The following is a 13,487-nucleotide window of genomic DNA, read 5'->3' as shown; positions in this document are numbered from 1 at the left end:
AGAGGTGGCTAGATCTCAGCAACTCATAAAGACCATGCGGTCCCCTCAGCTGCACCCAGCCTGCTGGGCCCAGGCTTGGCTTCCTTCCTAAGTGGGAATGATAGACAATGGCAGTTTAGCTCCTAGAGGCCACCCCACTCCCTCGCATTGCTTTTGTCCTTCTTGGAACTACAGATGCTTTGCCCAGATGTTAACCTAAGCTGTCTCCACAGCTGTCTTGGGAGGGGAGGTATAATGATGATCTCATTTTACTGACCTGACTCTAGGAGAAGTGGCCACCCAAGTCATTTGCCAGAAAGGCCGAGCAGCACCTGCGCCCAGGTTTTCTGAACACCCAAAGCTTGGGTTTTACAGGCAGAGGAAACGGCCTGTTCTAAAATGTGTGTGGGGATGGTGGGGTGCGCGCATATGTGTGTGTGTGTGTGTGTGTGTGTGTGTGTGTGTGTGATCGTTTGGAGGGGAGAAGGTAATTGTATGGATGTAGCCAAATGGTAAGTTAGTTGCTGACTGAGTTAGCTAGTCTTGCAGTTTGACCTTGTGGACATGGCGACTATTCTTGATAAGCAGGATTTCTGCAAGAACTTGATTCATCCAAAAAATATTTACTGAGCCAGCACCTTCTCTAGGCTGTGCACACCATTCCGGCCCCCGTCCCTGCAAAGACAGTTGGCTAATTTAATAAGGAATTAACAGTCAGATGTGACACGTGCAGTGATGAGGAACACATAAAGGATGAAGAGGTATCGCCCAGGGGGAGAGAGTGCAGGAGAGTGTTCCAGAGAGAGGGGCCGGCCTGTGCGGTGGGGTGGTTGAGCATATTCATCAAGTGACTTTGGGTGAAAGAAAGTCCTTGTAAGCTAGAGAGTACTAAATATATGTGAATAGTAATAGGTTATTCTTTTTCTAATGGGGCTTAAAGGATCTAATTTGTTGGACCCTGATGAAGGTCTCTGTATAAAGACCTTCCTTTGTGCTTTCAATACCGTATGGATTGATGGGGGGGAGTTGGGCGTGGACCACTGTGGGAAATCTCGTGTATGTTTCAGAAGCCAAGTTTGGGTCAGAAGTCGCAGTAGATAAAGTCCCCTGGCCCCTCTGAAGCCTTTGACTGGTCAGGTCATCTCTGGTCCTTCCAGGCTGGGCTCCTGGCCCTACCCCCTTATCAGTGTTCTTACTAGGATCCAAAAGGCTGAGTGTGCCCTTGCACGCTCTGGCCCCATTTTGGGGGGACGCTAACAAGAAAGCCCTGCCTTGTGTGCCTGGTAGACACTCAACAAATATCTGTGGACCTCTTTGTGATGACCTCCGAAGGGCAGCCCCGCCTTGCCCTGCAGCGCTCTGGCCAGGCCTCAACAGGCCGCAGAAACCCGCTCTGCCAGCCGGCCTATGTCGAGGACTGAAGTAGCATGCGGCTTAGTTCATGCAGGACCTACCTCTTTAGCCCCTCTGCATCACTTTCGGAGCAAATTAAACAGTCCACCACCCTTAGTGGGCCTCCTGCAAGCTTGCCAGGGTAGGCTCTGTTCTAGAATGCCACCAGGCAGCGTGGGGTATGAATTGTCTTTGAGGGGCTGATACCTGTAATCACAGAATTTGAGTCAGTCAGACTGGCTGCGTTTGGTTCCTTAGGGACACTGAGTTCCAGAGCTATTACCGTTCCTGCCTCAGAGACAGAGAGAGACACGTGCACACACAGACGTGTCCAGGATCTGTGACCTCGTGAATCCTCTTGTTGGGGGTGTTAACAGTTCTGTAAATCCCCGTCCTGGCTCCCTCGTCTCAACACCACTCCCTGTGTTTGTTCAGAGCCCCGGGGACCGGGAGCAGGGCAGGACACGGGTACTTTTCTCCAGTCTCATCCAGTGCAGCAAACCTTCATTGTGCACCTGCTGGGTGCCTGGCCTTGTCCTGGGAAGACTTCCTGTACCTGCTGCATTTAGGTTTGAAGGACAGGTAGGGCAGCAGGGGAAACCATAGGGAAGGCAGGAGCCTTCACAGAAGGAAGGGAGCGCTAGGCGTGTGTTGATGGCGCAGCCAACCCGTCAGTATCGCAGGGGGCCAGGGCAGTGGGTGGGGAGTAGAAGGGACTGAGTTCTGTCATCTCATTCCTCGTGTAGCCTCAGGGTTCACCCACCTTAACCCTGTCGTTTTATAAATGAGGTACCTGGGGCTCCGAGAAGGGGGCGGGGGTTGCCCTGTTCTCATTCACCTAGCTAGTTTTTGGGGCGTTATCATTGAGGCCGAACTGTAGTGCCGTTTTGTGTGAGCTAAAGAATTTGATAGAGGGGAAGCAATGTGGGGTTTGAAGTCAGGTAGACCTGGGTTCAGATCCCAGGACTGCTAACTTCCTGGCCTGCTGTGGAACCATGGGCAGATCAGCTCTCTGAGCTTCAGTTTTCTTTTCTGTAACATAGGGATGATAATGCCACCTGCCCCCTGGGACTTTGAGGGGATCAGAGATAAGTACAAAAGGGCCAGGCATTTAGGAGTTGCGTGTTACTGTCAGCTGTTGCTGTCCTGTCACTCCTGTGGGCAGTACAGGGAGAGAGGGAAGGTGTGGCCAGAGCATGCCATCTCTGGAGGAGTAGAGCCCTGGCTGGGGCCCTCTCCCTGGCTTCCCCCTGTCCTGGAGGGCCGAGCCACAGGCCCAGCTGTTGCAACCCAGTTGCTGGTGACCTCGCCTGGCAGATGCCCAGGAGCCCTCCAGATGAGCTTCTCCACCTTCTGCCTCTTGGGCAGCACTGACACCTGAGCTGGAGGCAGGCTGGCACCCGGATTGCAGGCAGGAGAGCCTGTCCCCCATGTGACAGCTGGGCATGGAGGGCTGCCCAAGTGGACAGCGGCAGACTCTAAGTGTCCAGCTTCTCGTGGCATTGTTTGGTCCAGTTTCCTTTGTGTTTTGACCTACATCATTCCTTATTTGCTAAACCCTCTGAGCAGGCAGCAGTAATAAATCAATTAATGACTCCAATGAGTCGTTCAGTGGCTGACAAAATAACAGTAAGGCCAACAGCTTGCATCTCTCCAGCAGTACCAAAGGACCCTGTTTGACCGGCATGGGGGACGAAACAGAGACTGTTAGCTAAATTAGCGCAATTAGTGCTCGCTTTAAAGGCTTAGGCGGCATCTGCTCAGCGCTGAGCCCGTGTGCCTACAGACCTTCCTGGCCCGTCAAGAGAGCCCAAGGATTCCCGGCTCCTTCGTTAACACACACCCCTCCCCAGCCAAGTGTAAACTTCCCCACTTTGAGGTCAGGGGACCCGGGTGAACTTTTCAGACTGTGCACCTTGTCCTGTCAGGACAGAGGCTGAGCCGAGGGAGGGTGACCCTGTCCCCACTGAATCTGGTGCCAGCTGAGCAAAGTGTGGGTCCCCATTCTTGAAAGGTGTTCCAGGGGCCATACCTTTAACGATTTCTCTTGAACTTAAAAAAAGAAAGTTTCTGAAGTGGGTGGTTTTTTTGTTCTCTGCACACCTCAGTCCTGGCAGGATTAAGTTGTCATTGGAACTGAGCATGTGTGCAGGCCCATGCCAGGGAATTTTCCACTTTGCAGAAGCAACTGCCAGTGTTCTTGTTAAGGAGCTGTCACTGGCCTACTATGACATGTTTGCAGTTGTAAGAGGCTCCTTTAAGACAGTGGGAAGTGTGTGTGTGTGTGTGTGTGTGTGTGTGTTTTGCTAATGGTGTAAACCAGGGCCTGAAGCTCATCTCTCTTTAAGAAGAAAATCAGCGTTGTACAAACAGCGTGCTGTTGATCCACTCCTCACTGTTCATTTGCAGGGGGGACCTATAGCCCTTAATCTCCCTTGTCTCACGTGTACACGCCTAGGACCCGCGCCCTCTGCCACGCGGCCCAGCTGGGGAGGTGTTTGCACACGGGGGAGGGCACTCTGGCTGGCATCCGCAGCATAACCAGGTATTAATTACACGGGGCTCCACCTCTCACACAAGCGATGCCCTCTGATCCAATTCCAAGAAGAAGCTGAGTGCTTCCTGGGATGGATGGGGAGGGCCCGGTGGGATGGTGGCCATGATCTTCTCAGCACAGAGAAGCCAGCTCCTCTTCCTCTTGGAAATGTTCCCACTGGGGTGCCTTTGTTTCATTTTTTAAAAAAGTAGAGAGAGGTCGCTCCTCAGAAGACTGGGTTCTGTCGAGCCGAGGACGTTGTCCTCTGATGGCCCTGACCCTTTCCATGCTCTGGCCTGCCCCGTGTTCATGGAATCGTAAAAAGCAAACGCGCCTGTTTTCCACCTGGTGCTGTGTCGCTGGCTCAGGAGTTTGAGCCCCTTATCTGAGGAGTCATATTCAGGTTCCCCACACCCCTGCCCAGGGTAGAGACCCCCCCTCCCCCTTAATAGACGATGATGAAGGGCTCAGAAAGGTAAAGTGAGGTGCCCGTGTACCCCGGCTGCTGGAGAATGGAGGGGCTGGGCCTAGAGCCTGGACCTCTCCCCCCACCCCTTTGGGCAGCATCTTTAAGCGTCAGTTTCAAAACAGACCAGAGAAGCCGGAACACGGCTAAAAGGCCTGGGCTTGACTTCCAGTTCTGCCTGGTCCGAGCTGAGTGACCTTGGACAAGTCCCTGAGCCTCTGTTTTCTCATCTGTAGTCCCTGCCGGGTTGTTGGGAGAATGGGGATGAGCTGCACCAAGGTTAGCTGGCGAGCTGGGTGGGCAGCTGGCCCCCCTTCTTCTGAAGAGCCTCCCTCTGGGGGAGGGGAAGTGGGTAAGCCCCACGCCCACCCCGTCAATGAGATGGAGTGGAGCTCTGGGGAGGGCAGAGGCCTGGCGGGATTTATGCTCTGAAGGAGAAGCTGTCAGAAGGCCTGGTTCCAGGGGAGGGCTAAGATGACAGCAGTAATCTCTCACCTCTCTATCACCTCCTGCATCTCCGAGGCTTGCCGTCCTTTAAGGCCCTGGCTTGAGTGCCACCTCTTCCATAAAGCCTCCCTGATCCCCCTAATCCCCGCCTCGCGGCGCCCGCCCGGAGCACCTTCCCACGTCCCTCAGTTCTCTCGCGGAGACTCATTTCATCCCTTAGACCTTAAGGGCAGAGCCGAGCCTCTGTCATCTCCCACCCCGGCAGGCACAGTGCATCCCTGGCGGCCCAGGAGCCAGTGTCTGCTGAACGCATGGACATGTATAAAGCACTCGTAACCTTTTTAAACTCCCCACCTCCCTTGTTTCTCCTCCTCTTCCCACGATAATTTGCCTATGAGATCCAACAGACTCTTCACCGAGATCTTGCATTCCTACACACACGCGTGCACACATACACACACATACACCCTTAGTGGAGGCCAGCTCAGTGAAATACTTGCCGGAAGGAGCAGAGTTAGAAGGCCAGTCTACTTTGGGAAGAGAAAAACATGTGGATGATCTCAGGTGTAGAGAATGCCTTGTGCTTACCTTATGTTTGTAATGATGTCTGTCGTTTCTTTTCATAAGCATCAAAAAGCACACAGAACTCTCCTTGAGAACTGCAGGGGTTGGTGGCAGAGTGAAGGGGGGGGGTGCATTATTTGGGTTTCTCAGGCCGAAATTGGGGGTGGAGGGACAGAGAGACTTAAGTTAGAACACTTAGGATAATGCACTTCTCTGGGCCTGTTTTCTTACCGGTAAACAGCAGTGACACCTTCCCAGGGATGTTGAGGAGTAAATTGTACCCCCCCTCCTTCTCTCCTGATCTCTGGGATCAGGATAAAAAGGCGTTTGCTTCTCTCTGCCCTCTCTGCGTTCCTGCATCCATCCTCTCTGCCCAGGGGAGACAGAAGTGAGATGGGGACTTTGGGGAAGAAGCTCTGGTGTCAGGACAGCCCTCACTTGGGCCTGATGGCCTGGCTGTGCGAGCTGGGGCTTTTGTCACCCTTTCTCAGGTTGCTTGGCTGAGAGCTCAGTGTGATGCCCACTTGGTTCACTGTAGCAGCAGGACCTCAGCCGCCTTGGAGCTGAGCAGAGGCCCGGGGGCAGGGAGCTGAGCAGAGGCCCCGGGGGCAGGGCTAGCAGGAAGGCTAGCCCTAGTCACACAGCAGGTGGTTTGCAGCCTGAGCTGGAACCCTGATCCCAGGATCCTCTGTCCAGGGCTCTTTCCTCTCCTAATAATCCCCAGAAAACGCCAGGCGGTGCTGGGTAGTGTGGCTCTCCCCTTTTCAGAGGGGAGGCTGAGGCAGTCCCCGTGGCTCTGTTGTGGCCGAGTAGAGATGAAACCCAGGTACTCTGACCTGGAGTGCGCTTGTGCCCTGTCCCCGCTGAGCCACCCCGAGGTGGCATGGCCCACTGCTTCCTGTGCTTTCTGTGGCTCAGAGCATCTACCTCTGGACCCAGGGCCATCCCGCGGCAACGGGAGAGACGCCCATTCCTTCGTGCACATGACGACCCCCTGGCTATTTGGAGGCAGGGACCCTGTGTCGCTCACTCCCGTGTGTCATCCGAACCTATTTTTAATGCCAGCTGGTTCTGTCTCTTCACGTAGCAACAGCTCTGTGTTTTCTCACACATTCCCTTCTGTGGTCTGCACACAAAACCAAGAGACCTCTTCCTTACCTTCCCCTTTTGACCTTGCTTCTGTCCGTCTTGGCGTTTCCGTCTGGGTGATGAGATTCCCTCCATTCCCTCAGCTACATCTTCAGTCAGTTGATACTGCTAAAATTCCCTCTAGGAAACTTGGCCCAGAGGGCCCCAGGTCACTCCAATATTTTGCAGAGAATGCTGAAGGCTCTGTCTTGATGACACGTGTGTAAGCATCCCTCCTTCCCCGGGACACGAGCATCCCTCAAAGGGCCTCATTTCTCAGTGCAGGAGTGCCCCCGCCCCCCGAGAGTCCTCCACTGCCCAGCTGCGAGCACACAGCCACACACCACACACCACGTGCCTCTGGTGTCCTGAGTGCTTGGCCACGTGGCCTGTGTTGAGTTTCAGTCAAGGAAGGCTACACTTGGTGGTTTCACATGTGGGCCCCGTGCTGCTACATGCCTGAGTATTGGGGTGGGGCGAGGAGGGAGGGGATTTGCAGAACAAAGTTCCATTTTGCAGCCTTGTAAACCAGTCAGGAGGGGTTGGCCGACCTGGCAGGAGTCCCGCCGTTCACTCTGAGCATGTTTTTATTCAGTTTTCCAGGAGTTTCATGTGCATAGAACTACTTTAAAAAGAGAATAAAAACGGGTGGGGGGATTCCCATGCTAGTTTGTGAGTGAGGCTAACTGCGGGTCTCAGGGTAAGGCTGGAAGGTAATATCTTGTAGGGAACGTCCCCCAGGTCTCCCCTTCTTGAAGGAAGCATGAATGTTTGTCACCTACCACAAGATACTACAAGATCTGAGGTGGGAGGCTCCTGGGAGCTTGTCACTTGGTCCCTCTGGACTGACCCTGTTGTTCCTTGAGCCGCAGGGGACTCCTTGCTACGGAATGAGGAAAAGGCCCAGCACCACATCCAGGACTTGCCAATTCCATTCATTTGTGGAGCCTTGGGTAGTCTGGTGGTGGTGGGTGGGTTGTCAGTGGTGCATTGGGATGCCTGGCACGGGGTAAGATGGGGTCAGGTGGGATTCTCAGAAGTCCTGGGCCTCTTCTGCTGGGAACTCTTCCCCGTTGCCTAGAGCAGCAAGTCCAGATTCCCTAGCACAGCTTTCAAGCCTCCTCCCAGTAGCTTAGATCCCGAGGCCCCAGGTTTGAGCCCTGCATCTCTACGGGGGGGGAAGGGTGGGTGGGGGGAGAATGTGCTTATTCTGGCTGGCGCACACCTCCAGGGGAGGTGTCTGGATCTCCCCTCACTATTGACAACCATATTTGGATGGCAGGGGAGGCCTGTAGGTGGAGTGGCATATGTGAAACCAGCTGACGTGTGTCTGGAGCACACAAACAAGGCTGAGGGGCTGCAGGGAACCCCTAAGCCCTGGTGGCTGTGTAACCGCCCTGGGATCATAAAGAAACCCTACTCTTTAGGGAGAAAGTTGTAGGATGAGCCCTCCTTGGAAGTCTCCCTGGCTGTGAACAAAAATAAAATACTTTACAGGGAGGAGAATTTTCACAGTTTCAGGCAGATGTCTGAAGGCACCTCAGGCTTTCCAAGTGGACAGTATCCCGGAGGCTTGGAGGAGGCAGCTGGCTGGAGTGGGCCACACCGCTCAGTGCAAGGCCTGTTTTCTATTTAGAAAAGAATTTTAGTTAGTTTTTAAAAAATGCCTGAGTTACCAAACTGCGTGCCCTATTTGATTCTGCTTTTTTTAGTCCATGTATGCACGTATGCATATATGGGTAAAGATTGGTGAGGGGGGCTGCTAGGGGGTGCGGTTGGTGCAGGGGAGAGCCCAAGTGTCATCAGCTGTTATCTGCAGGCTTCGGTAACAATAGGTTTCTAGGCGGTTTTTAAGTTTTGACCTCTGAGTGTTCTATAATGAACGGAGAAGAGTTGAAATTCAGGGTCTTCCTGTTCATGCAGGAGCTGCGGTTTCCAGTCCCTGCCCACCCTGGGTGTATGGACTGGGCTGGGGAGAGCACCTTGGAAGAAGAGCCCTAGAGGTCACCTTCTCTAATTCCACCATCCAACACGTGGAAAGACTGAGGCCCAGAGAGAGAAGGGACTTGCCCACGGGCTCCCAGCCAGGACCCGAGCCCACGCAGGTGGTCTCTGGCTTCTGACTCCTTCCTCCCCTGCTCTAGTGGGGAGTTCCATCCTGGGCACCTACCGCAGCCCCGATGTGTAGGCCTCAGTGAATGTCACGGGGTTTGGGTTTGGGTTTTGTGTTTTTAGAGAAAACTCACATGAGACGCTTTGCTGAGTGCTTTAATGGAGTTCTAACTCCAAGTTGGAAACCGCAGGGAGAGGCCAATTCCTAGCAATCTGGAAAAGCCTGGCTTCAGATGGCCAGGCTTGAGCCAGTCTTTGACTAATAAAAAGTTGTAATCATTTATTGAACACCTGCTGTATGCCTCACATTGTGCTGGGTCTTAGAGATGGGTAAAACAGCCCCTGCTGTTGAGGAGTGGGGTGAGGGCAGTGTCATGTTGATGGATGTGGAGGGGGGGGGGCCCTTGGATTGGGTTTTATGTGCAAGAATTATTTCTTAACCCTTTTGTCACCCTATGACACTGGTTGCTGCTTTCATTCTGTTCTTTGTCCTTTTCTGCTCTTTTGAAAGTTTTCCATTAGGAGCACATGTTCACTTCAAAATCAAAGAATAGCAATGATTGTCATACTCTAGGACACAGGGTTAAGCACTGCAGAGCTACTTAATTTTACAGCTGGAAGAGCCTTTAGAGGATAAGGATAAGTTATCTCCTCAGCTTCCTGACACTTGAGTCACCATTAACATGAGCTTCCTTTCATTGGAGGATAGCAAAAGTCCATTCTCCACCCAGATGTCAATGAATTATACTATCCATTTACTAGAACCATGGTTATTCCAGCCCTGACATTCAAAGGACCACGGGCTCACTCCTGATTTCGTAGGAAAATGAGATCTTGGCGTGAGGGAGCCTAGTAAGTCATGAGCCCAGGTTCAAGTTTTCATTTAAGAGGTTTTTAAAAAATTGTTAAGATATCCATATGTTATATCCTTAATATATAAAGAGCTCTTATATATCACTAAGGAAAAAAGTCAAATAACTAAATAGCAAAGGACATGAATGATTTGCCATTTGTTTTACTAAATGGCCAGTGTAAACCGTTTCAAAAGGTTAGTGATCCAAAAGATTAAGTCAAAATACCAAAGAGATCAAAGAGATAAGATTTTGTAACCTACTAAGTTAGCAAACAGGAACGCAATGCCCTGTTAATTAAATTGGTTGAATAATGATATTAGGCTCATTGAAAAATCATGTTTTCTTTGGCCATTTAACGAGAGGGGGGACAAGTGCTTATGACATTATTTAACAAAATACAGTGACTAATTTTCTTTTTACTTTGCTATGTTTTATAATAGGCAAGTGTTTTATATTAAACGATAAATGCTAATTTAAAGAACTGAGTTGCTGAAGCTTTCCAGATCTTTCTTTAAAAACAAAGCATAGTTTCTGAACTGAAGGCTGAGGAAGAGTAGATGTGGACTCTCAGGAGGACAAGTAGAAAAAGGCCGCCTTCATCCTGCTCTCCATATAGATATTTGTTTTCTTATCTGTAAAGTCGGGGTTCTTATGTCTGCCTCAGAAGGCCGCCTGGGGGTTCAGGGAGAGGTGGTGTGAAAATACCCTGCTCGTTTCTGAGCATCATGCCAGATGGCCCCCGCCATCCACCCCGCCCAGGGTTGGGCCATCCACTCCATCCTTCTCACACTGTTGTCAGGAGCTCCATCTTCTCCATCCTCACCCTGAGAACAAGTCAGTGCCACATTTGCCGAACAAAACATTTAGTCAGGGCAAGAGAGGGTTTTGGTTTTCCCAGATGTATCGCCTACACTCACCCGCCTTTCTGATCATTGCCATTGGTCCAGTCACCATGCTTGACTGGTGACTTCAACAAAGATGTGAATAATTGGAGAAAGATCACATCCTGGGAGGATCACATCCTGCCTCTGTTTGGGAAAGGTGTCAGTTCTCCTCCAAATTTTTATATATATAAGAACTCTTTTCTTTTGGTAGGGAGATGACTCTTATAAACAATAGGAAGTTTGGGGGGGTAAGTAAATAAAAATAAACAAGAAAACTTCCACTAAAGAATTGAAGGAGATAATAAAATACATTGTAAAACTCTGTTCATTAGAATGGACAGAATTTTAAAAGCTCAGAAACAGACCCATGCCTGTGTAGGAATTTTTGTCTCTGATTTCAAATGAGTGGGAAAAATTGTACTGAGCCAACTGACTGAGGAGTAAAATCCGTATTCTTTACCAAAATAAGTTCCTGAAGGATTAAAGAGTTAAACGTAAAACCGATCTCTGAAAGAACTTGAAGAAAATATAGGAGGATGTTTACCTCCCCCTATTTAAAAAAAAAAACTTTTCTGCTTCTGCTGCTGAGGAGTAATCGTTGGCTGTAAATCATGAAAAGTTGCATTTTCACAGAACCACCAACCACAAACAAACAATGCAGCTAATGGATAACCTGGCATATTCCCCCAGGCGACCCTCATCCTGGATAGTCCTGGGGCAGGGGCTCGGCCTGGGTAGGTGTGGCTTCTCCTCCAAGCTGAGGAGGTGGGAAGGGGAAGACCTGATCCTGGTGTTTTGGGGTGTTCGTAACACATTACAGGATAGTTGGCAGAATCTCTTTACAGGGAGTGTTGCTTTTCTGTACGCAGGATCATTCTGAAAGGTTGGGCCGGAGTAGCCAGCCCCATCCCACCCTGTTTTTTACCTGGGGTCTGTTAAAACAGCCACTGTGGGCCTGCTGAATCCTCTTTGCTTCCACATTACCAGCTTTCCTGGTTTACAAAACACAGCCCATCCCATTGCTTAATCCTCCCCAACCCTTATGAGCAGGCAGGAGGACCACAGTGACAGGAAACGAGTGCAGAAGGGCTGAGTGGCTTGCCATCGTCGTCCCTTGCTAGTACAGGCAACAGTGCTTGAACCCCAATGTATTGATTCCCGGGGCTGTCTGTTTTCTTGCTGCATGCAGTGTGTTTGGGGGATTCACACATTCCCTTATTCCCTTCCATCCAAGTTGGAAGTTAGGCGTTCTGGGTCCTGTTTTCTGGCTGAGGAAGGGACAAGAGAAGTGACTCCTTCAAGGTGTTGATGGCAGGCTGCATTCGTTTCGTTTCCTGACCCCAAGCGGCTCGCTCTCGTCCCAGAGAACCAGTCAGACCTCTGGGAGATGATTGGTGATTCAGAGGCTCAGTCCTGGTGGGGTGTGGGAACATTCGAGGTTGGAGGTGGGTTTCCTGCAGGAGGAGCCCCTGGGAGGTGTAGAGTCGGTGGGGAGGAGCAGGGCCCAGGTGGGCCAGTCAGGCCTGGGGCTTCCTGATCAGCCTCACCCTCCCATGTGAGCACAGGGCCAGGCACAGACATGCCGGCCACGTGAACAGGTGGGACACAGATTGTCTGGAAGGAGGCCAGGCTGGGAAGAGCAACGTCTGTTCACCCCGGGAGGCATTTGTTGAGGCAGATGTACCAGGTAAATGCCAGAATAGCAGCATTTAAAAGGAAAAGTAACGACAGTCTCCCCATCGTGCAGCCTACCCCATCTACGGCACCCAGGACCCAGACGGTGCCAGAAACATGCCTGTCTGCCCCCACCCTCTCTGGGGACGTTTCCCAGCTGGGCTGTCTGTTTATTCACTAAGTCGTGCGTATTTATTGATCTTCTCCTCTGTACAACATGCCAGCCTCTTGGAGAGGGCACAGGCATTTATGAAGCACCTCGCCTGCCCTGAAGGAGCTTCGTAAAGCAGCCGAGGGGGAAGCCAAGATATCCTTGGTCAATAACAGCTACTGCTGCTTGGCAGCGTGTGTGCACGTGGTGGGCATTGTCCTCCCATTTTAGAGATGAGGAAATGGAGGCTCAGAGAGTTCATCCCTCGCCCACTGAGTGACACACCTGGGAAGGTGGTGTTTGGCAGGGGCGGGGGCGGTCTGTGGAGGATGTGGGTGGATGGGGGTGGGGTGGGGGTGGGAACTCCCCATCTCTCGATGTGGGTGCGGCCTCTCACTTTGCACCTTCTCTTCCCCACAGAGCGCAGCCGCCGCCCCGAGCCCCGTGCTTGGCAACATTCCCCCCAACGATGGGATGCCGGGAGGCCCCATCCCGCCAGGTTTCTTTCAGGTACGTGCTGGGCCCTCCATCCTTTGCTCCTTTCACTCCAGGCCAGGCCCCGGGCAGGCGGGAGGGAGGGAGAGAGAGAGAAGTAAGTGGTAGCTCAGTTTGCCATGGTCTAAATACAGTTGCCTTTATGCTGGTTCAGACCCTTCCCATCCCATCCCTCTCTCCACCCCTTCCAAAAACCGAGGAGGGGAGAAAAGAAGCATGGAGAGCAGACACCCTCCTGCATGTGCTGTGTCACTTCTGCCGGAGTTTGTTTTCTTCACACCAGCTTCGCACTCACGACACAGCCCGCCCCTGGTCGGGGCTGCAGCGGGCTGCTTCCAAGTCCGTGTAGAGCTGTCTTTTAACAAAAGGCTTTTTTTTCTTTTTTAAACAAGTAAACTGTTCTTTGTTTCTGTTTTGTTGCTGCTGTCGTTGTCACTGTTTACTTTGCCTGTCCAAAAACTACAAACCTTAGGCGTAATCTAAAAAAAACAAAAAACCCACCATCCTGGCAGGTCTGGGAATCCTTTCCCTCTGGTTAACCACTTGATTTTTTCCGAGTGTGATCACAGACGGCGTCCCACAAGCATCTGTGCCCGTGCTCTGCCCGCCAAGGCAGGAGCAGCTCTCATGTGGGTTGAGAGCCTGGTCTTCCCTGAAAGACACCTTGTTGGGCTGTCTGGGTGCGGGGTGTGGGGAGATGGCTTTCTGATTTGCTGGGGTGGGTGCACCTGCCTCACCCTCACCCTGCCTCCTCCTCCATCTCTGCTGTCCCCTCCGGGAACTCGTTGGATTTAAACCAGACTGA

At 51.9% G+C, this 13,487-nt stretch overlaps 1 protein-coding gene across 3 annotated transcripts in view; it reads left to right on the top strand.

Annotated features, from left to right (window-relative positions):
- Positions 1 to 13,487, top strand: part of SSBP3 (single stranded DNA binding protein 3) — a 166,632-nt gene that overhangs the window by 103,899 nt on the left and 49,246 nt on the right. For all 3 annotated transcript variants that reach the window (XM_068539955.1, XM_068539956.1, XM_068539957.1), the window contains one exon: positions 12,608 to 12,697. In XM_068539955.1, the coding sequence (XP_068396056.1) occupies positions 12,608 to 12,697 (90 nt within the window). The remainder of the gene's footprint in view (positions 1 to 12,607; positions 12,698 to 13,487) is intronic.

This window comes from Eschrichtius robustus, chromosome 3 (genome assembly GCF_028021215.1).
Source record: "Eschrichtius robustus isolate mEscRob2 chromosome 3, mEscRob2.pri, whole genome shotgun sequence".
NCBI lineage: Eukaryota > Metazoa > Chordata > Mammalia > Artiodactyla > Eschrichtiidae > Eschrichtius > Eschrichtius robustus.
The sequence above is the reverse complement of the archived record's forward strand: the minus strand, read 5'-3'. Positions and strand labels throughout refer to the sequence as shown.